The sequence below is a fragment of the Cervus canadensis genome, chromosome 1, assembly GCF_019320065.1.
Source record: "Cervus canadensis isolate Bull #8, Minnesota chromosome 1, ASM1932006v1, whole genome shotgun sequence".
Taxonomy (NCBI): domain Eukaryota; kingdom Metazoa; phylum Chordata; class Mammalia; order Artiodactyla; family Cervidae; genus Cervus; species Cervus canadensis.
The window spans coordinates 27,688,708-27,712,694 of NC_057386.1; the positions used below are offsets into that span (position 1 = coordinate 27,688,708).

The window sequence follows — 23,987 nt, forward strand, 5'->3', positions numbered from 1 at the left end:
TTTGTTTTTAGTCACCAAGGCGTGTCCAACTCTTTTGTGACCCCATGGACTGTAGCCCACCAGGCTCCTCTGTCCATGGAAGAGTACTGGAGACAAGAGTACTGGAATGGATTGCCATTTCCTTCTCCAGGGACTGAACACGTCTCTTCTCCATTACAGGTGGATTCTTTGCTGCTGAGCCACCAGGGAAGCCCCATATAATAATTTACATCTGCTAATCTTAGACTCCCAATCCAACACTCCCACTCCTCTTGCCTTTGGCAACCACAAGTCTGTTCTCAATGCCCGTCTGTTTCTGTTTAGTAATATGAATTTCAAATATTTTATCCTGCAGTTCTAAAATTTCCACTTGATTTCTGGCAGATTTTAATTGTTTTGAAATATTCTATCCCAGATGTTTTAAAAATCAGTTGTAACCCTCTTTCCTTCTAGCTTTCTAAACATATGAATCACAGCAGTTTTGACTGTTCACTCCAGGTCTGGATCATTTCTGGATTTGTTTCTATTGACTGTTCTGTTTATTATTGCTCACCAATTTTCCCCTATGGTGAATGTTGATTTAACTTTTTTTTTTTCTGGACAATGTGGATATAAATTTTAGAAGCTCTGGCCCGATTACACTAACTTCCTTCCCTTTTGCCTTGGAAAGCCATGAGCACTGGCCCCACAGAGAAATCACTGTGAGGGAGACAACAGCTTTCTCCTCAGGAGACTCAAGTCTAGAATCTGCTGTTGCACTGATCCTCTTATCACATTTCTGGATGTACCTGGGTTTCCTGGTGTATCTACTGCCTGGGGATGTGGAACGTCAGGATTTTCTATGGTGAAAATATCACCTAAAGTGACAGGGTGGTACTCTGCTCACATGGTGGTTTCAGGGAAATCCCTGGTACAGAGGGCTGGCAGGAGTTGAGAGTTTTCTCTTGAAGATTGGGATCCTGCTCTCCTCAGTTATTTTGCTGTTCTCAAAAGCTCATTTCCTTCTTCTAGAGGAAGAGAAGATTCTTCTAGAGATTTCATGGGCTTCCCTAGTAGCTCAGCTGGTAAAGAATCTGCCTGCAATGCCAGAGACCCTGGGTTCAATTCCTGGGTTGGAAAGATCCCCTGGAAAAGGGAATGGCTACCCACTCCAGTATTCTTGCCTGGAGAATTCCATGGACTGTATAGAGATTTTACATGGAAAGAATTTTACATGGAGATTCCTTTTCCAATTTGTATGGGATGCAAAAATTCTCCAACTTGGTGAAGGCAGTGTCAAAATAGCAATTATTAAAAAGGATGCAATTGCCCAGTATTGGCAAAGATATGGGGGCAGGAGGCACCCTCATATGTAACTGGTCAGAGTCAGGGCTTTTGGAAGGCATTTGGCATGTGTATCAAAAGGCCTTATTAATATGTGCACTTTGTCCTAGAAATTCCATTTTTATGACCCCATGGAAAACAGTTAAGGATATTTTCCTGTAGGGTTATTAAAATTGTTTGTAACACTGAAGAATCAGCAGCAATTTTAGCTACTCTTTTCCAGAAGCAGAGTCTAGATTTTTGAAATATGAGAGGAAGGAGGAAGAATACCCTAGGTTGGGTTCCCCAGCTGACTCTGAGTGGATCTTTGCATGGAGGGTTTTGGGATCACAAGAGAAGGAAGCAGGACTGGGTAGAGAGAGGAGACGGCTGTTATGCAGACTCAGTGACCCCATGAAGAGCTCCAAGTTCACAACTGCCTCAGCGTTAAGTGGAAAGGCCAGATCTCTACTCCTGGGTCAACTAGTCATTGGATGTGGGCTGTCCCAGGAACGGGTCTGCTTCAGGGGTGAGGTGACTCTCAACCTCAGGACTGCCTGCCAACAGCATGTCTAGGGTGTGGAGAATAAACACTTCAGTTCTGAAAGTGGGGACTGGGCAGCCCACTGTTTCATCACTTGGATTCACTTCATGTAACTTTTGGGAGAGGCAACACCAGGATTCTGGAGGGTCTGTTTTCCTGAAGAAGGGGGATGAACTACAGTCTCCTCTCCTCCTGCTGCTGGTCTTAAGGTTGTAATTTATATTCACTGTTGCCTCCTCAACCTCAGCCAGCACCTGCACTCATCCTGGTGGCTCACCCAGTGGCAAGACTCCTTCATTCATCCTTGGGGCCCTGGTTGCCGTGTGCTCCTCAGGCTATGACTGCTGTGTGCGTTATTCACCACCAAGATGGGTAAGTTGGTACTAGAAGCTACTCTAAGACAATGGGGAATTACCTGGGTGCCAAACATATGCCTCCCTTCCCCCACTGCAGTAACAGTCCCACCCTTTCCTAGAGATCAGGATCAGATATCCCTGCAGCAGTCTTGTTGCTGCCTGGTCCCCTGGCAGCAGTTGTAGTTTACATCTCAAAGGTACTATCAATGACTATCAATGTGTTTCCTGAATTAACTGTTCTACAAAGTGTGGCCTACACTGGCACTTACGGCATGCCTTTTAACAGGCCATTCTAGATCCAGTGTCCATCACCCTGGAAGCTTCTGGGGACGTGGCTGGTGATACGATTAGTGGATCCTGTGAGACTATGCACACTCTGTTAACCTCCTCTGCTGTAAAGTTTGACAAAGGATAAAGGATAAAGAAGGATAAAGCTCCTTGTTTATTATGTGGATGTTATCATGTGGATAAATCAAACATTCTATGAGTCCCAAGATAGTGAGTGGTTTTGTCTGAGACCTTGCAAGCAGGAAAGGAAAGCAAATAGCTAGAGAGTTGATTCAGTCATATGAATTGCTGTTGTTTTCATAACAGAAGGGATCCAGTGGCACTAACTTGCCACCAAGTGTCTGACTGGTCTCCTAGTGGAGTGGTAACCATATTAGGGACCTAGCACTGGGGAGCCTGTGGCTGGAAGGTTGGACAGTCAGCAGTTATAGAAAGTGAACAAGCCTTGGGAAGGGGCAGCCTGGGACGATGGGCGTATACACAGAGCTTCCGTCTCTGCCACCAGGGCTTCAAAATTTAAGCTTGTGTTGTCAGCACTGAGCAACTAAACAGAAGCTGATGGACATCAACTTAGATCTTGGATAGAAATGAAGTGTAGGAGCTGGGCTTACATTTACCTGGCTTTTCCTCTGTTTATGGAGCCCAGGGAGAAAATTTTGCTCTTACTGTCAGAGTTTAGGGGTGTCGCTGGAAGACAAAGGGGTAATATCCTAGAGGAGAAAGGTTTACAGTTATTTCCCCTCAAACCTTTAGCTGACTTCCAAGCTGTGAAACAAGAGAAACCCTGTAAAAAGCAGCACCTTTTAAAGGTGAGACTGTGTGTGTGTGTTAGTCGCTCAGTTGTGTCTGACTTTTTGCGACCCCATGGACTGTAGCCCGCCAGGCTCCTCTGTCCATGGGATTTTCCAGGCAAGAATACTGGAGTCGGTTGCCATTTCCTTCTCCAGGGGATCTTCCCAGCCAAGGAATTGAATTCAGTTCTCCTGCATTGCAGGCAGATTCTTTACTCTCTGAGCCACCGGGGAAGCCACCTGGGAAAGTGAGGTTAGGAGAGGTTAAATGGATGAGCTGATTTCAGCAGCTGGCACAGTACAAGGAAGATAGAGATTACAGTTCAAGATCAAGCTCTACCAAGTGAGACGGGCTTGGTAAATGCCTTGGAGCTTGCACTGAGACTCTAGGAGAACCATGCTCTAGAGCAAGGACAAAACCGAGACAGACCAACTTTAATGTGATCCACTAGTACTCTGTTAAAATAAAACCTGATCCTCTCTAGAGGAAGATAAACCAGGGATCTCTGCAATTTTTATACTTACAATAGCTGGCATCAAATGAAATATTGTACTAATATTTAGTAGGTGTATTAAAAAATTATATAAAGCAAATATTCTCCATTAAAAGAAAAAAAAAAGATAACAGCTGACTAGATGGCAAGAAAAACAACAGACATAGGAGTAGGTTCCAAAGTGTAGCTACTGTAGTTAACTGTCCAGGACTTGAAATAAATATTATTAATATATTCATGAAAAAAGAATGGAGAATTTGAGCAGATACCTAGAATCCACATAAAGACAGGATGACAATTCCAGAAATAAAGAAAATCTAACTAAAGTTAAAAATTCAAACTGTGGGTTTATTAGCAGATTAAGACAGTGGAGGTGTACAGTTTGATGCACACAAAGAAGAAAGGTGGGAGATAGACGAAGCTTTAAGAGAGACCTGGACCACAGTGAGAGACAGTGGAATGCCATTTTATTTTAGGTTATGAAAAAGATCCCCCAAACTAGCTGTAATGAAAAGCAAATGCCAAGACTAGAATCCTTATCCCAATGAAAACACCCTACCTAAATGAATGCAAAGTAAATATACAAAAAAAAAAAAAAAAAGATACAGTAAAGACAAAAGCTGAGATAAGCCACTGGATGCTCTGATAACCAGGCAAAGGGAACATGATCCAGTTAGAATGAGGAAAGTCAGGGAAAAACTAAGAACACAGGAATAGGCAAATACATGAATAAATATGAGTAAACACTGTTTAAAACAGTGATAGTGGTATCTTTTGGAGTTTAAAACAGATAGAAATAAAATATAAGACTACAATGGAACAAAAGGCAGAGTATCAAGGGAATTAAACCATTATTTTTTTTCATTGCTTTGAAATATTGAAATACTAATTTCAAGAGTGCTTCAATGAGTCAAAGACATTTTAGGGGTAATGATTTTTCAGATGTTTCAATATTAGGACAACCTTAAAATTTTAAAAATTAAGGAAACCAAAGACTTTTTATTTTTATGGATTATATCAATATTTACTGTATTTGAAACTAAAATTGGAAAAATGTTTACTGTTTTATTAAAAATACTAAACTTACAATATGATACTGAAAAATATTTTTGAAAAAAAACTTCAAAACAAAAAATTAGTGCTAAGAGTGGTGGTGTTTGAAATTTTTTGCAAATCTCTTTTAATGCCTGACTGGAATAGTTTGTGAGGTCTGCTATAACAAAAGCACCACAGACAAAATGGCTTAAATGACAGGAGTTTATCTACTCACGGTTCTGGTGAAAGAAGTCCAGGAGCCAGGTGTCTGCAAGGCTGGTTTCTCCTGAGGCCCCTCTCCTTGGCTTGCTGGTAGCTACCCTCCTGTGGCCTCGTCACATGGTTGTCCCTTTGAGTGTGCACTGCTGGTGGACTCTCTGTCCATCCATGTTTCCTCTTCTCATAAGGACACCAGTCAGACTGTATTTAGGAGCCATCCTAACAGCCTCCTTTTAACTTGTATGTTAGTCGCTCAGTCATGTTTGACTCAATGTGACCCCATGGACTGTAGCCCACCAGGCTTCTCTGTCCATGAGCTTCTCCAGGCAAGAATACTGGAGTGGACTGCCATGCCCTCCTCCAGGGGATCTTCTGGACCCAGGGATCGAACCCGGGTCTCCTGCATTGCAGGTGGACTCTACCATCTGAGCCACAAGGAAAGCCTCCTTGTGGAAAGGCGGCTTTTAACTTATCACCTCTTTAAAGGGCCTATGTCCCAAAGCAGACATTCCTGGGCACTTGGGAGTCAGGGTCTCAGCACATGAATTTGAGGGGTAAGGGACACAGTTCACTCAGTAACAATGGCTCAACAGAAGACGGCTGAATTCTGAGATCTTCTTTTGCGTTAAATATTTCGCAATATCTCATGCCATGCAACTTCTGAAAAACAGTAATCTATACTCATGAGAAAATGAGTATGAAAAATGAGAATGAGAAAGGTAAATAACGCCTTAGATTATGAAAATAGTCCTGCTGCTCTAGGGTAACAACCGAAATAATAACTAAATGTATAATTAAGTTGCATAGAGTGGAATATGAAATAATGAAGCATATTTAATTAATACAAAGAAAAGCAAGAAAGGAGAAACGGAAGAAACAAGGTAATACAAGCAGAATTACACCCAATGAGTAATTACATGAAATTAAAATGGATTACACTCAACAATTAAACTACAGAGATTGTCAGACTAGATAAAGACCCTAAATGGATGCTGCTTACAGGAGACATACTGTAAATATAAGGACACAGATTAGGTTAAAAGTAAAAAATAGGAGAAAGACATATATCGTGTATATTTGCTTTCTACTGCTGCATAACGCATTAATGGAAACAGTGGCTTAAAACAACAACTGTTTATTAGCCCACAGCTCTGTGGGTCAGGAGTCCAAGCACAGTGAAGTTGGGTTCTCTGCTCAGGTCTCAAAGGCTGAAATCAAGGAGTCAGCTGGGTTGATTCTTGTCTGAAGGCTGAGGAAGAATCCATTTCTGAGCTAAATCAACTTGTTAGCAAAATTCAGCTCCTTGCAGTTACAGGACTGATGTTCCTGTTTCCTTGCTGGGCTCAGTCACAAGCTGCTCTCAGGTCCTACAGGGTGCACATTCCTGGTCATGTGGCCCCTCTGTCTTCAAGGTCAGCAATGAAGAACATGGCTCACACTGACTCCTCCTCATATTCCCAATCTCACTCACTAGGAGGAGCCCCACACTTCTTAAGATCTCAACTGATTTGGTCTGGCCCACTGAGGGTAATTTCATTATTCTGAGTCAACTGATTTGGGACTTCAGTTATATTTGCAAAATCCCTTCACAAAAGTACCTAGATTAGTCTTTGACCGAGTAACTGGGAACCTCTTGCATACCAGGGGCCAGAAGTTTAGTGAGCAATTTAGAATTCTGCCTAACACACCATGCAGACACAAACTGAAAGAAAACTATATCTATAATATAGAAAGACATTCTAATAACCTGCAAATAACCAGAAAGAGTTATCAATTCAAAAATGGGAGAAAGTCTTAAATGGCACTTCTCAAGAGAGGATATTCAAGAAGCCAGTAAACACCTAGAAACAGACTCAACATCAGTAGAGCGTAAGGTGATGCAGATTAAACCTCTAACATGATAACACTACACCCTGGAACCAGGCTCTGGCACCTTCCAGTTCATGGAACTGCTCTAGTAAAGGTGCCCTGAATTATCTGTGCCCCCAAGTCCGAAGGACACCTTTCAGTTCTAATGTCACTTTAACCTGCTGACCATACTGCTTTGCTCTTTTCCTGGGGAGGTAAGGCAGATGGGGTATAGATGTGATGAGGGTTTGAAGGCAGAGAGGAACAGCCAACAGAGTTGGTATCATGTCATGCAGACTGTTTGACAATATTGTTTCTTAAGGGTAGTATTTCAGGGTTAGACCCTCAAAACTTTCCAATCAGAAAGTGGTACGTTTTGTCCAAAGAAGACACATCTAGTAATAGTTAATACATTTCACTATTAAAATTCAATCAAAATAGTCATTTTAACCACAATGTCAAATTCATTTTAGGGAGACAGTTCCCATCACTCACCCGAGATCCCCTTCACAACATTGTGGGAGGAAATCTGACTTTCCTTCAGTCTCCATTAAAGTGTTGCCCTACATGCCTTGTCCTTTTCAGGGGTTAGGTCCATGGTCTGTTAGGGCCTTCTGGGACCAGGATTACAGCCTCTGGGTTCCCATTTTGACTGCAGGACTCTCTTAGTATTTCCAATACTAAGTATTGGAAAGTATTTCTAATACTTTATTTTTTTAACCACTGTTGATTTTTAGTAGACAGTTTTCAGTTTTTCCTGTACATGGATCACTAGTAAAGTATCTTTGTAGTTTTACAAAAAATGGACTGATGCCATATATATGGTTCTGAAAACTATTTTTGTTTTTAATTTTACAATGCACCATAAACATTTTTTCATGCAATGGATGAAAATCTGCTACTGAAACAGAGGGCTGCAGTTGAATAATGAGAGCGACACCTAAAGTATAGGATTAGCATAAGTTTAAATAAAGCACAAGGCCTGGGAAATGCCTGCCAGAGGCACTACACAAAAGGAATGTCTTCAAAGCCCCTTTGCGGGGCCCTACAGCCACCCCTGAGTTCCTGTGGGCCCCATGGGTGGAAGGGGTCCTGTAAACTTTTTTTGCATCCACATAAACCCCCCCAATTTCTGTCTGGTTTTCTTCACCTCATCCTCTACCCTGGCCATCTCATCAAATTCTCTTATCATCTCTTCATTGCTCAAATGCATACCATGTATGGCCTCCTTGTATTCCTTGAGACACTGAGCCAGCCCCTTGTTGGTTTTTCTTTTGGCCTTCCTGGGTACATCCTCCCCAGCTGGGCGCTTTCCTCCAGCCCTTAGTTCCCTTGGTTCGCTGGCTGGCTTGTCTTCTTTTGGTTTTCCCTCACTCACTGGCTTTCCTTCACTCTCTGGCTTCCCCTCACTCTCTGCTTTTCTTTCTTTTGCTTTTTCCTCACTCACTGGCTTTCCTTGGCTCTCTGGGTTTCCTTTTTTTGGCTTTGTCTCATTCTCTGGCCTTTCCTTAACCTTTAATACTACCTTATCTGTCTTTCCCTTGTGATCTGTCCTTCCCTTGTTTTCTAACATTTCTTTGTCTTCCTTAGTAGAAGCTGCTCCTGGTTTTCCTGCATCCAGTGGCTGTTCGTTTTCCATCTTGCCTTGGTTCTCAGGCTTTGCTTCATTTTCACTGCAGAGTTTTTCCATGTTGAGTGTCCCCTCCTTTTCCTGTCCTGCGGGGATTCTGGACAGGTTCCTCCTCTTTCTATAGGCCAGTAGAGAGCTGGGAACAACAGACACGTAGACCTGAAAGAACCAGGAGCAACAACTAGGGGCTTGCAGACGGCTCCGGGCCCGACAGCACCAAGGGAGGGCCAGTACCTGGACCGGTGCCCACTTCTGGGCCCTCTAATACTTTAAAATGAACTTGGGAGTCCTTGGCTGTTTCCCTCTCTATACTCCAGTAATGCAGTGCTGTGTGGAGCTGTACACAGACCTTTTCACCACTGTGATCTCCTTTGGTGCCATGTTGAAAGTGGAACTTGTCCTGAGGCTTGCAAGCCTTCTGGTCTATAACCTGGACACAAGTTCCAGATATTCTTGGATATACTTTGCATCTACCTGAAATTTCTATTACCTCCTCCAAATGAAACTGAGAGAGTGAGGGGTGGTGGTGAAACACTGGATAATTTCTTTGGAATTTAGGCAGCATCCAAACCAGTTCCCAAGCTCTTAAGATCCATGACCACTCCTGCCCTGCCAAGGAATATTCAGCATCCAGGGTAATTCCTGGGACATGACAGGTGCCCACAGGAAAAAAAAAAAAATTAGCTTCACAAAAAAATAGGTTTTCAATGTTTACATAAATATTACATGCTCACTGGAAAGAAAAACTGAAAAATATGGAAAAACACAGAAAGGTAAAACAAACAAAAAAACACTGGATTCTCAAAAAAATCTGAAATGAATGTCATTAACTTTTTGGAGACCATCCCTTCATTCATGGTTATCACATGTTTACACAAATACATAGTTTTATACCATATACATTGCATTTACATTTTTCTGTTATCCCAGTCTTTCCCCGCACTTATCTCATGCTTCTCCTTTTCTCCCTCCCTTTGAGGTAACCAATATTAACAGCTTGGTGTATATTCTTGTTACCTGTTTCCATGCTCATCTAATCACATGCACACATATACACACAAATGCATGTGATCATTACTTTAACAAAAATGAAATTTTGTACATATACATCTCTGTAATAAAGCAATTACTTACCAAAAAATTGTGGAAACACCTTTTAGTCAACTAGTGTAAATATACCTCATTTTAAAAATTACTCTCAAAAAAAAATTACTCTCATGTTGTTCCATGGTATGGCTATATAGGTTAATTCACCCATTCCCCAATTCATTGGCATTCACTTTGTCTCCAGTTGGGTTTCATCTCTGTCTCTACAAATAATACTTTAACAAACATCCTTATTTATGCATATACTTTTGCACTGATGCTACTATTTCTGTGCAGCAAATTCTCAAAGTGAGAGTGCTGGGTCAAAATGCTTTTAAACTTTTACTTAAAAATCTAAAAAGTATATAGCTGGATTGCAAGTGGAAATATAAGTTGATATAACTATCTTGTATGAGTATATGGTTTATCAAACTCCACTAGCAAAACATCTCTTAATTTTTGCCAACTCCATGAAGTGGAAGTAACATCTCATGGGTTGTTTTAATATGCACTTCCCCGAGTACTGTTTATTTAGGTTCATAATATTGTCATAGGTTAATGCATTTGGAGTTGTTTTTCTATGAACAGCCATCTAGTCCAAACCTCAGTGTAAAGAATAAAATTATAAAAATCTTAGAAACAAATTTAAGAGGTTCTATATAACCTGGGGATTACATGGGTCCTTTTAACTGAGTAAATCAGGAATATAAAAAGGAAAAGATGTTTTACTATAAAAAATTAAAGACTTACAATCTTTTACTATATAAAAAATACAAAGACAAATATTAGGTTAAGAAAAACATGTGGAACACATGTGAGAAAAGATTAATATCTCAAATACATTAAGAGCACCTCCAGATTCATAATATAGACAAGCCAATAGGAATATATAAAAAATATATATAATAATATATAATATATATAAGCAAATCATTGAAGACAACTTGTTAAATGAATAAAATATGAAATTTGGATGATGGCTTTCACATGCCCCTTTTATTATGAATTTTCTTATAATTTCTAAGATTTAAGATGACCAACTGCTTTTCTACATTCTTATAAAGCATCTCTTCAGTGTGTATTTTCTGGTGAATTGCTCCTGGATGTTTTCCCACATTCATAAAATGTATAGTTTATAAGATTCTTATTACTGTCTGAATGATGATTTGCTGTTCTCTATATTAACTGAATTTCTCTCTGATGTGTTCTTTGATGTACAGTAAGGCTGGAGCTACTCCTAAAGGCTTTTCCACATTCACTACATTTATAGGGTTTTTCTCCAGTGTGCATCCTCAGATGCACAATAAAGTCTGAGTTAGTTCTGAAGGCTTTTCCACATTCTTCACATCTATAGGGCCTCTCCCCGGTATGAATTCTCTGGTGCAGAGTTAGCTGTGATAGAGTAATACAACCTTTCCCGCATTCCTTACATGAGTAGGGTTTTTCTCCAGTATGTGTCCTCCAATGAACTGTAAGGTATGAACCCCTCCTGAAGGCTTTTCCACAGACATCACATTTATAGGGTTTCTCTCCACTATGGATTTTCTGATGTTCTGTAACGTGTACCATCTGGCTAAATGCTTTGCCACAGTCATTACATTTAAATGGCTTCTCCCCGGTATGTGTCCTTTGATGGGTATTAAAGCCTGAGTTACTTGTGAAAACTTTCCCACATTCATTACATTTATAGGGTTTCTCTCCAGTATGCCTTCTCTGATGCACAGTAAGCTGTGATGTATTAGTGAAAGCTTTCTCACATTCATTACATTTATATGGTTTTTCTCCAGTGTGGGTCCTCTGATGTACAATAAGGTATGACTTAGTTCTGAAGCATTTTCCACAGTTGTAGCATGTGTAGGGTTTCACACCGGTGTGAATTTTCTGGTGCTCCTTGAGATTTACCATTTTGGTAAATGCCCTCTCACAGTCAGTACATTTATATGGTTTCTCACCAGTATGAATCCTCTGATGTACAGTTAAGTGTGATTTTATTCTGAAAGATTCCCCACATTCATTACAGAGATAAGGTTTCTCCTCAGTATGAATTCGCTGATGTATAATTAGAGATGAAGAACGCATGAAGGCCTTTCCACATTCATTACACTTATAAGGTTTCTCTCCTGTATGCATCCTGTGGTGTACACTAAGGCATGAATAATTAATGAATGCTTTCCCACATTCATTACATTTATAGGGTTTTTCTCCAGTATGAATCCTCTGATGTTCTGTGAAATTTGCTATACGATTGAATGCTTTCCCACATTCATTACATTCATAGGGTTTTTCCCCAGTGTGAGTTCGGATATGTACAATAAGACTGGAATTACTTCTGTAGGCTTTTCCACATTCATTACACCTAAAGGGCTTCTCTCCAGTATGAATTCTCTGATGAACATTAAAGATTGTGGTATTCTTGAAAGATTTCCCACACTCATTGCATTTATATGGTTTCTCTTCAGTATGGGTCTTCTGATGTACACTAAGATATGACTTATTCCTAAAGGCTTTCCCACAATCATTACATTTGTAGGGTTTCTCTCCATTGTGAGTTTCCTGATGTCTTGCAAGTTTTGATTTATCACTAAAAGCTTTCCCGCATTCACTACATTTATAGGGCTTCTCTCCAGTTTGAATTCTCTGGTGTTGATTAAGGCGTGCACACTGGCTAAAAGATTTTCCACAGACATTGCATTGATAAGGTTTCTCCTTAGTATGAATTCTCTGATGCACCATAAGTGATGAAGAAGCAATGAAAGCCTTTCCACATTCACTACATTTATAGGGTTTTTCTCCACTGTGAATTTTTTTATGTTGACTAAGATAAGAAGGCTGGCTGAACATTTTCCCACATTCATTACATTCATAAGGTTTTTCTTTAGTGTGAGTTCTCTGATGTTGAATGAGTAATGACCTATAACGGAAGGCCTTTTCACATGTACTACATTTATAGGGCTTTTCTTTATTATTGGGTTTTTTCCCTAAAGTGAGTTCTGAGGCCGGGCTTATGACTTTGTTGCCTTCTGTATCCTTGCAAACTTCCTTTCTCAGATGGGTATCTGTGATCAAATCTAAACCCTCTGTAAAACTTCCATCATGTGTTTGGTATTTGCCATGGGGTTCTTCTGCGATAACTTCTGGTTCTGGAAGAAGAGGAGATCCAAACTCAAAGCCTTTCTGAATAGTGGGGATTTCCTTGTGTTTAACTGTTCTTTGGCCCACAGGACTCTGCTGACTATACTGCAGTCTCAGTATCCTGTCACCCCATTTCCATAATCCTCCCATTCCAGGGTCCCATAGACCATTCTCTGTGAGTTTCTCTACAATGGCCTCCTGTGATAAATGTTTTTTAGAAAAATCTTCTGTTGGTATAGTATTCTTGGTTGTAGGTTTGGTCTCCAACTCTGGGAGGAAAAAAAGAAAAATCAAATGACTCCTATTTCAGGTTGAGGAGATTGTACTAACAGCATAACAAAAGGGAAGCTTGAGTTGATAATGAACATATGTTTTTAACCACTTGCAAATTGGCCTTGTTTTCTATGAAGAAGGAGGTAGGGTTAAGTGTGGCTGATTGAGCAAAGAACCATAGCAGTAATTCAGGAGTTTTCTTCCTACTAAAAAAAATTCATTCCTGGTAACCCTTCTACAGTCCAAGTTTCTCAAATATTTCTTCTTTTTCTCATTCCTTTTAGAGTCAAATTCTTTAGAGAGCTTCTTGAAAAGCTGTTAACTACTTCCTTGATTCCCATTTACTCCACAAACCAGACATTCACCCCCAACAATACTTTCCACTTGTTCTCATTATTTGTTCACTAGCTTTTCTGCGAGGGCTTTTTCTGACATTTCCTTGTCAGAATAGCTTCGTCAAGTCTTCAGATGTATCTTTTTTTTTTTTTTTTGCTCTCAATTTAGTAGATTAAAAAAATTGTATTTATCTATTTAAGTTCAGTTGATTTATTATACAATGTATAATGTATACAAAGTATACTGCTGTGCAGCAAACTGATTCAGTTATACATACATATGTTATTTTTTAAAAAATATTCTTTTCTGTATCTTTTTAATGGAACATTTATGGAAGACACTGATTTTTCAGAAAGTAGGCTGAACTAGTCAAAATTAATATAGTTCTGAATATTACAAATAACGACAATTACTTTTATCAAGAGTAGTTCTGCAACCTTTTTATGGGTCTTAAGAAAATTTCTCACAGTTTCAAACTTTTCTTAAACAATTATACTGGGTGGTGGTGGTCTTATAATTTATTTGTATATGCAAACTTAATATTTTACTTTTTAAAACACTTTCAAACTTCTTGAAAATTTTTAATTTATTTCCAAGTAATCACATCTAAATTTAAGAAAAAATGGAATCAAAATCTGTGGTTAGTAAAATGGTTTTATGACAAAAGAAATGGTTTGATGATTTTAAAACTCAAGTTAAGTAGAACTTTCAATGAATTCACAGGGTAGGACAAAGGTCTGAATTCAGGGTCACCAAAAAAAGACCACTCTAGAACCCAAGGACTAAAACCCAGATGATTTAAATATCTAAATGAATTAAGGTGACAGGATTTTTTTTTTAGGGAAAAAGAAAAATGGAGAGAATATGACACCAGCATATCTGAATAAAAGAGAGTATTGAAAGGTGTTCTTTAAGTAGAAGAAAAATAATCTTAGTTAAAAGGGTAAATATTGGTTAAATAGGTAAATACTGTATTTTGATTCTCAACTGATTTATTGTTCATATTCTCAATAAGTTAAGATCCTGAAAGAGTGGAGGGGGGTTCAGCAGGCTTGTAAGTGAAGAAAGTTAAATAATCAGTCAACAGGTTTAGCTTAAAAGAAATCAGTGATGATCCTTAAGAAAGTACTTTCAGGAAAATGAAAGAAGAGATATCAGATACATAATAGTTAAACAAATGAGAAAAATATAAAGTTAACTGGAGAGGAGAGAATTGAAAGAGTGAAGAAGAAATGAAAGAACAATTATGAAAATCATGTTCCCAAGAAAATAAAATAGGATGGGACGGGGACTACAAGTACAGGGCAGAGATGAGGGAGAGAGAAAAGGAGAGAAAAAGGGAGAGAGGGAGAAAAGGAAGGAGGGAGATGTAAGGAGAGAGGACGAGATGGGGAGAATCTTTTCCTCTGAGACAGCTTTGAACAAAGATACCACCCAGAATTTCAAATATTCTGCTCCATCCATGACCCACTGACTTTAAATAAATCTCATCCTCCAGTTTCTTATTAACTCACCTGAAAAGGGGGTTCTTGAAATTTCTCTCACTACCACCCATGGTCCTTTTCCATCCTCCAAATGAGATATCATGTCTGGTTTGGAAATTGCAAGCCCTGCTCAGAGAAAAATGAATAGGATTTGATTGTGCCTATGAGCAAGAACCCGGAGAAGGCAATGGCACCCCACTCCAGTACTCTTGCCTGGAAAATCCCATGGACAGAGGAGCCTGGTAGGCTGCAGTCCATGAGGTCGCTAACAGTAGGACATGACTGAGCGACTTCACTTTCACTTTTCACTTTCATGCTCTGGAGAAGGAAATGGCAACCCACTCCAGTGTTCTCGCCTAGAGAATCCCAGGGATGGGGGAGCCTGGTGGGCTGCCGTCTATGGGGTCGCACAGAGTCGGACATGACTGAAGTGACTTAGTAGCAGCAGCAGCATGAGCAAGAACCAGGGTCAACCGCTCTTTTATTTCCTGTGTGGAGTGGCTATGAGAAGTTCTAGAGCTGCGCTGTCCAAGGCAGCTGCCAAGAGCCACCTATGGCTATTTAACTGTGAATTTAAATTAGTTAAAATTATATACAATTTAAAATTCAATTTTTCATTTTACTAGCCAGATTTCAAGTTCTCAGTAGCCACAGTATCTACTGCCTGTCATACTGGACAGCACAGATCCAGCAAATTCCCATCACAGGAGAACATCCTACTGTATAGCAGTGTGGTAGAGAATTACAAAGGGACCTCAAAGAAGCTCTAGACTATAATCCTAGGTTTGGAAATAATCTGTTTAGAAAGAAAATAAACAAATTTGTTCATTCTTTCTAGAGGCACTGATAACTCTTACTCTGGAAATGACTGGAAAAAACTTTAGTCCTCAATCGGAGGGACTGTCAACACTCTCCAAGATTACAATGAAGTACGTATTTCTTACTGTACAATTGGCAGACCATTAAGTTAAGAGCAAGAGACAGTATAACTCTTAACAATATGCCCCTAAGACTGAGATTTTAATGCTTAAATTCTAACCCAAAATCCAGTTGAGTATTTTAGAGAATCTATTATCTTCAGTAAAACTGGTCCAGTGGCAGGTACATAAGCACAGAGCTTATCCTTACCCAAGGAGACAAGATTCCTGTAATTCTCTAGCATCACGTCCTTGTGCAGGTCCCTCTGCGTAGGGTCCATCAACCTCCACTCTTCCAATGTGAAGTCTACAGCCACATCTTTAAATGTCACTGATTCCTGAAATAAATACAGAGATCCCTCAGGGGACTGTACAGTTAGACCTATTAGGTAGATTAATACATACAAAACTGGGGAAGAAAACTAGCAGTTTCCACCCAAATGTTTCCTTCCTCAAAATCCTGCCTTATGTATATTATCAACTTTTTTTCAGTTCTATTCTATAAAATATGGCTTAATAAAATACATAGGTTATCATTCAGATTGTAGTTATAGAATATTATAAGCTGTCTGAGAAAGAAAAATAAGAAATCATGGGACCTTGAGGAGCTTTTTTGGTCTGGTTATAAAATATATGTATATGCGTCTTGTAAAAAAAAAAATCAAAGAATGAGCTATAACATTGTTTTAATGGTTACCTATTAGAGGAAGGAGGAAATAGAGTGAAGAGAACTAGAACAGATGCTAGATTTCCTTGAATATTTCCTGCCTTGTAGATTTGACTTTTGATCCATACAAATACTTTATATTATTATAAAAGAAAAACTAAATTTAAAAAAGCAATTCCTAAAAATTAAAAGTAAAATGAAATCAACTGGTAGCATACATATTCATTAGAGAGGAACTATTTTGAGCATCTTTAAAACACAGTAATTTTTCTGTATATATCTTGAGAGATATATTCTGAGGAGACAAAGAACTGTAAAAAACAGCACATTTTCAGTAAATAATCCTACTGCTGGTGGCAGTGATGGAAATGCTAAGCTATTTTGTAACTGTTGTGTGTGTGTTAGTTGCTCAGTCATGTCTGATTCTTTTGCCACCCCATGTACTGTAGCCCGCCAGGTTCCTCTGTCCATGGAATTCCTCAGCACGAATACTGGAGTGGGCTGCCATTTCCTACTCCAGGGTAATCTTCCCTACCCAGGGATCAAACCCAGGTCTTCTGCATTGCAGGCAGATTCTTTACCATCCGAGCCACAGCATTTACCCACATTGTGTGTGCAGTGTTGGATAAAGCAAATTAGAATACTGGTATCATTCAGAGCTAATAAATCTGCCATGGGAGAAAGAACATATAGATTCAATATCAATGAGATTATGTATAAACTCCAGAGATTCAAAACTGAATTGGAAATATTGGTATAAACTCACAAAATAGTTTAAGGAAAATATCTCATCATACTTCCTAGCTTTGTCCACTGAAAAGGTCTAGAAATGATAACCAAAAAGGTACTTCTGTGCAGTTTAGACTGTGACCTCTACAGATCCCACTAAATGAAACAAGGACCTGGAACTTTCTGTCATAATTAAAAGCAAGGAAACTCTAAAAGACTACCAGGATAATATCTAAGACATTGGAGAAAACTTAAAGAGGTTCCCACTAGCCAAAGATGGGAAGACTTGAGCATCAATAAGAACAATAACTGTGATTTCAAAAATATCCAATATATTTAAAATTATTATTTCATTATAAAACTAAAAGGATACTCATTGATCAACTTTGGAGGATTCCTGGAGACTGGTAAATAAAGAGAAAGAATCAACCCTTGCCCTTCTTTTCCTATGCAAACATCCAGTTTGCACAGTAATAAGATGGAATCAGATGATTGAAACTCTGTAGGCAAGAAGTGAAGTATGCGACACAGGCTACTTTTTCATTAGGAATTATAACATGACCACCTGTCAAGTTAGGGCTGCCATCACTAACAGAAACGAAATCTGTCAAACTGATGCTACTAGCCCTGGGGTTACCACACCGATCAAGCAAGATGGTATACATGGTGAACCTGCCATGGCATTGGAACATTAAGAATTAGGGCAGTAAAAGAGGAGCTGTCACTTCATTCCCCTTAAGATACAATGCCAAGTGTTACCTTTACCAATTCTGGCTCTTCTGCCTGAAGGTGAAGATCTTCCTCTGGCTGGAAAACTTGAGGACTCTGACGGGACACAGGATAAGATCACTCCATGACTCACTACCTGTTACATACAGCACAGCCTCAACAAGCACCACCAGTCCACCACAGATGTGGTGTATATACACCTCTTTTACTGTTTTATTTAGGGATGAAATTAAGGTCCATAGCAACATCCAATCATAACTTTCTTTCATTTTGTTTGAGACAATGACACACACAAGACTGAGAAAGATATAACTGTATAGATTTTAAAGGCTTTAACAAATAACCTATCAAAACAAAAATAAACATATAAGGGGTCTTAGATGCCACATAATTCTTTTTCCTATGAGGATGAAGTTTGCTTCTCAGAAATTATCTATCTTACTCAAGAATAATATTCAAATGCGACTAACACCATCTGTTTTCTACAGTTGGAGAATCATTACCATGCTGGAGGTTGGAGGGCATGTCTCCGTACTCATTCAGGAAATATTTCAGGGACCTCTCACAACATTGTTTTCTTCCAAACCTTAAGACACTGTATGCCTATAAGGACCTGACTTTATAAATTAAATGAAATTTTACTATACCTTCTAGTAGTACTTACTGATTTTGGATCTTGTGCCATTTTTAAAAATTAAGGGTAACAGAACTATTTTTAAATTTCATTGAGAAAAATGTCATCTTAGTTCTTTCCTTTCAAGTTCTCACGTTAAAAATACAAATATTCAGCTTCCAGAAAATCAGTGATGATTTGAGCTCAACTTCTGATAATTAGAGATGGGTTTGATCAGGCCTATACTAGACAAATACTTTAGATCTACTAATAAAGTGAAACACTTTGATTTTCATTTTATCTTTTCAAGGATTTGTCTTAAGGACTATTTACATGTTATATATTCTTGCTATCAAGAATAAAAGATCACCACTACAGGTTATTATGAATCATTACTATAACAAATTGTATTTGGACTACTTTCCTTCTGTCTCTCCTATTTAAAAAAGTCACTTCTAAAACACAGCTTTAATCACATTACTACCCACCTCAAACACACCCTAACACACACACATGCATATATACACTTAAATGTCTTCAGAGAAACATGAAAAGATTCAGCTTAAACATCTAAATTTCAGTCCTTTCTCAAATATCTATCTTGAATCAAACTGTTCTCTGCCTCAGAACCTTGCCTTCTCATCTGAAGTACCCTCACAATTAATTTATGACCATTTAAATCCACTTGTAATTGGGTCACAGCTTAAATCTAACCATCTTCCTGAGCTTTCCATGACCGATTTAGCCCATACTAATATACCATTTCTTTTCTTACATAGCACTCATCAACTTTATCATACTGCTCAACAACTATCATTCACCTAAATAAATTATGTAACTGTTTCTTTTGTAAACCTTACCTCAGTGAGACTGTAAGCTCCCTACAGCCAAGCACTGTGTCTTAAACATCTTCTTTCTCTCCATGTCATCTATTAAGCTTGATCACTTCTTAATGGGTAGAAAAGAGGAGAACACTAAGAGTGGGCACAAGGGGAACAGTCCCTATGAATTAAGGTATGTGTATGTATGCATATGTGTACATATATTCTTTTTTCAAAGTTTCCTAAACAAAATTTTCCAATTGGAAAATACTCCATTCTACTATCGCATAAATAACTGAAATTTCCTGGGAACAATACAAAGTTAACATCATAAGTAAATTTCCCAGACTTCCTATCATATCTCAAGATCGTGCACATATTGTTTCCAAGATCTGGTGTCTTGATATTTGTTTTAATATGCATAGTGAATCTCCCTATAGATTACAAACTTTACTATGATGAACCCAGTTTTCATGGATCAAACAATTTGATTCAGTTACCAAAAGGGGTATGGGTGAGGTAGAGAAGTCACGCAACTTTGGGAAAAGTAGGCGTGCTCTCAAACCAGGACAACAGGTCAGATCAGAGGAGGTTTCCCCAACTTACCAGAGGTCCAACTGAAAAAACTACAGCAGCCATAATCTCTTCCTCTGGGTTCCCCTCTCTGGAAAAAGGGAGTCCTGCAAAGACAAATCTAAGAAAGAGAAATAAGCCATGAAAACCAATCTTGCCTTGGAAATCTCAGATGTACTAAGGTGAAATCTTGACATTACAAGTAAGTATGACCTCTCTAAAAATTACAAGTTAACCCCCAATATCAGTGAAGGAATACTATTCTTACTAGTGTAGCTCTTAATACTACTAAATGCAGTCACAGCTAGCAGATCAAACATGGTACAAGCAGCTTTTAAACTACTTTCTCAATGACCTTCACATCATCCAATGGAAACTACATTCCCATTTCACGTATGAGAAAATTGAGGCTTAGAACCATTTTACACAATGCCGTGTAGGATTCCAAATCAATCTAATTATAATGCCCACACTTTTTCCATTACATCAACTTGCTGTGTGCTGTGAAAGAAAACAATTCAATCTTTCCTTGCCACAATCACCTCCTCACCTAACACTGAAATAATCTAATAACCTCTTTTTTCCTGTCTTTCCTGTGAAGAGTCAATTTGCTAACAGTTTCACAGACCTCAGCTTCATGTAAAGAGAACACCACAACTCCAAACTTAAAAGATATTAGAAACCTTGACATGCCTCTCTCAATCTCACATTTAAATAGATCTTTTATCTATCCTTTCTATATCAGGCAAAACCAAACAATAAGGAGCAGGATAGTAGTAATGATATAAGACAAAGTGGAATCCAGTACACAAAGCACTGAGCAGTAGTCCTCTTATACTGAAAATGTTATATGCCTAATAAAGGCTTTACATTGTGGAGAAGCAAAGTGGCAGAGATCTTGTTCAGATACCCAAGGCACTGATTCTGCTTTTTGTCTTTGGTTAAAGATATGGCCTTGTTGATGTTGAGTTTGGTTTGAAAACAAGAGCTTGAGGTTTGAAAACATTCTCTTAACAAGTGCATAGTTGTGGAATGATGCTGCAAAGCATATAAAAGGGCAGTAGCACAGAGAGAATTGATCTTTCCATATCTTGTGAAATTCTACTTTTGAATAAGAGCTTCCCAGGCAGTTTGACATTCTTACCACTCTGCAGAGCTTTGGAGGCCCAAAGGGATCTATGCTGAATTATGGTGAATCTGTCCCTCCTTTATATGTATAATATACTTCCACTAACAATCCACATCCGAGACTTCCCTGGTGGCTCAGTGGTAAAGAATCACCTGCCAATGCACGAGACATGGGTTTGATTCCTGATCCAGGAAGATGCCACATGTCACAGACAAACTAAGCCTGTGTGCCACAACTACTAAGCCTGTCTTCTAGAGCCGGGGAGCCACAACTACTGAAGCCCGAGAGCCCTGGAGCCTGTGCTCTGCAACGAGAAGCCACCACAGTCAGATGCCTGTGCCCCACAACCAGAGAGTAGACCCTGCTCACCACACTAGAGAAAAGCTCGCACAGCAATGAAGATCCAGCAGAGCCAAAATAATAAACCAACTTTAAAAAAAGTCTGTTGTGTGTCTATACACTAATAATGAACTACCACAGAGAAATTTAAGAATCAATCTCATTTACAATTGCTTAAAAAAGAAATACTTAGGAATAAATTTAACCAAGAAAGTGATAGACCTGCTTACGTTGAAAACTTGAAGTCATTAAGTGGAAAGACGTTCCATGCTCAAAGCCTGGAAGAATTATTGTTGTTAAAAATGTCCATACTACTTAATCTATAGATTCGATTCAAAATCCATCAAAATTCCCAAGGCGTTTTTCACAGAATTGAGACAAATAATACTAAAATTTGTATAGAACCACAAAAGATCCCAAACTGCCAAAGCAAGTTTGAGAAATAACAACATGGCTGGAGGTACCATGCTTCCTGATTTCAAACTATGTTACTAAGCTATAGTAATGAAAACAGCATGATATTGGGAAAGATGCAGATTAATGGAAAAGAACAGAGCACAGAATTAAACCCACACATAAATGGGCAATTAATTACAACAAAGGAGCCAAGAATATACAACAGGGAAAGAACAGTCTCTTCAAAAAATAGTGTTGGGAAAACTAGACAGTGACTTGCAAAAGCATGAAACTGGACTACTAACTTACACCACACAAAAATATTAAGTCTAAGTGAATTAGGTACCATAGGATCTCACTTAAATGTGGAATCTAAAAACAAAACAAAACACCCTAGACTGCCAGATACAGAGAATAGATTGATGGTTTGGGGGAGTGGGGGGGGGGGGGTTGGCAGCTGCGAAGTTGGTGAAGGTGGTCAAAAGGTACAAACTTCCAGGTACAAAATAAGTAAGTCCAAGGGACTTCCCTGGCGATCCAGTGATTAAGACACAGCACTTCCAATGCAGGGGTACGGGTTCCAACCCTGGTTGGGGAACTAAGATCCTACAAGTTGCATGGAACGGCCAAAAAAATAAATAAATAAAATAAAATAAGCAACCAGGGCTGCAACGCACAGCACCAAGACTAGAGTTAATAATACTGCATTCTGGGAATTCTCTGGGATCCAGTGGTTAGAACTCCGGGCTTTCACTACCCTGGCCCAGGTCAAGCTCTGGTCGGGGAACTAAGGTCCTCCAAGTTTAAGTAAGCTCCGAGAGTTGGTGATGGACAGGGAGGCCTGGCGTGCTGCAGTCCATGGGGTCGCAAAGAGTCGGAGACGACTGAGCGACTAAACTGAACTTAAGTTGCCCCAGCAACAATAACAAACACACAAAAAACCTGTGCTGCGTATTTGGAAGTTGCGCCGGCAGGAAAAGCTGCCTCCGCTTCCCAAAGGCAGGAGGGGGACACCTGTCAGGTTCCCGCTATCGAACCCCAGTCCCTCTACACTGCCAAACCCAGGACGGAGAGATTCTCCTTCCTCCAACCCGTCCGCTCCCCTCAACGCCCTTCTCGGCCCCGTCTTCCTCAGTCCAGGCGTGGCCCCGGGAAGAGGGCAGGGTCCAGCCACGCCCCCGCCCAGCCCGGCTCCCTCTCCCAGAGCCTCCAGGCCGCTGCCTTCTGAGGTAGCCCGACCCCGGCCGCCTCTGAGGTGGGCGGGTCAGCTCCAGGCCCGAGGCCCCACCGGAAGCGGCTCCGCCCCCGATGCCGCCTGGAGCGGAGCGCCGAGGCGGGGGGGTGAGGGGGACCCGGCCGGGCGCCAGGGCAACTAGTACCTGGCGGCCGCCTGAGGACAAGGCGCTCTCAGAGCAGGGCGTGAGGGCTTCCAGCAATGGCGCCGGCGGCGGGAGCGACCGCGGACGGCAGTGCGCCTGCGCAGCCGGCGGGGACCACGGTGCCCAGAATCCTCCGCGCCGCCGCCCTGCTCTTGCATCTCCTCTCTGCTTTGGTGCGGGAGTTTGTGGACCTAAGAAGGTCCACATCGTAGGCAGTTTGTGGACCTAAGGAGTTTGGTCAGATTGAAACATCACGACTGTGTGTCGAGCACTAAAACTAGTGATACAAAGAATGACACAGCCCTTGCCTCTGAGCACTTCCATTTGACTAAAGAAATAAAGCCACTGAGAGAACAGAGTGTGTGAGTCGCTGTCATGTCAGACTCTTGCGACCCCATGGACTAGCCTAACAGGCTCCCCTGTCCATGGGATTCTCTAGGCAAGAATACTGGAGTGGGTTGCCATGTCCTCCACCAGGGGATTCCCAACTCAGGGATGGAAACTAGGTTTCCTGCATGGCAGGCAGACTACCATCTGAGCCACAAGGGAAGCTTCATGCAACTAATTAAAGCCCCAGACGCGCGCGGGGGTTGAGGGTTAGGGGTGGGGGAATTGGGTATTGCGTGTCCACCTGTATCTGCCTCATTCAGTTTCTTGGTCGAAATATCATGCCTTCATTTTAATTTCTGGATCTTTGAATTTTTCCTTGGCCCATCCTAATAATAAACGTTGACATTATTTAAAGCACGTTTTCTTTTCTTTGCCTCACTTCCACGGGTTTTGATGCCCAAAGGCCATATTTCCACACTGGGTCACATAGAATCCTCAAGGTTTCTCGGGCAGCTTCCCTCAATGGTGAGACTGTTAACTCTAATACCATCCCCCCCAGCCCCCCGCC

At 40.2% G+C, this 23,987-nt stretch overlaps 2 protein-coding genes across 2 annotated transcripts; both read right to left on the reverse strand.

The window, feature by feature from the left end:
- Positions 1-5,839: 5,839 nt before the first annotated feature.
- LOC122444851 (transcription elongation factor A protein-like 4) lies at positions 5,840-9,731 on the reverse strand. Its single transcript, XM_043473532.1, has one exon. The coding sequence runs from the start codon at positions 8,544-8,546 to the stop codon at positions 7,902-7,904; it is 645 nt and encodes a 214-aa protein (XP_043329467.1). The 5' UTR covers positions 8,547-9,731; the 3' UTR covers positions 5,840-7,901.
- An 816-nt stretch (positions 9,732-10,547) lies between these two features.
- ZNF624 (zinc finger protein 624) lies at positions 10,548-23,169 on the reverse strand. The gene is made up of 6 exons (XM_043473518.1): positions 23,090-23,169; positions 19,880-19,967; positions 17,870-17,935; positions 15,926-16,052; positions 14,828-14,923; positions 10,548-12,973 (listed from the first exon to the last, which is right to left on the reverse strand). The coding sequence occupies exons 2-6, from the start codon at positions 19,910-19,912 to the stop codon at positions 10,749-10,751; spliced, it is 2,547 nt and encodes an 848-aa protein (XP_043329453.1). The 5' UTR covers positions 19,913-19,967; positions 23,090-23,169; the 3' UTR covers positions 10,548-10,748.
- Positions 23,170-23,987: the final 818 nt, after the last annotated feature.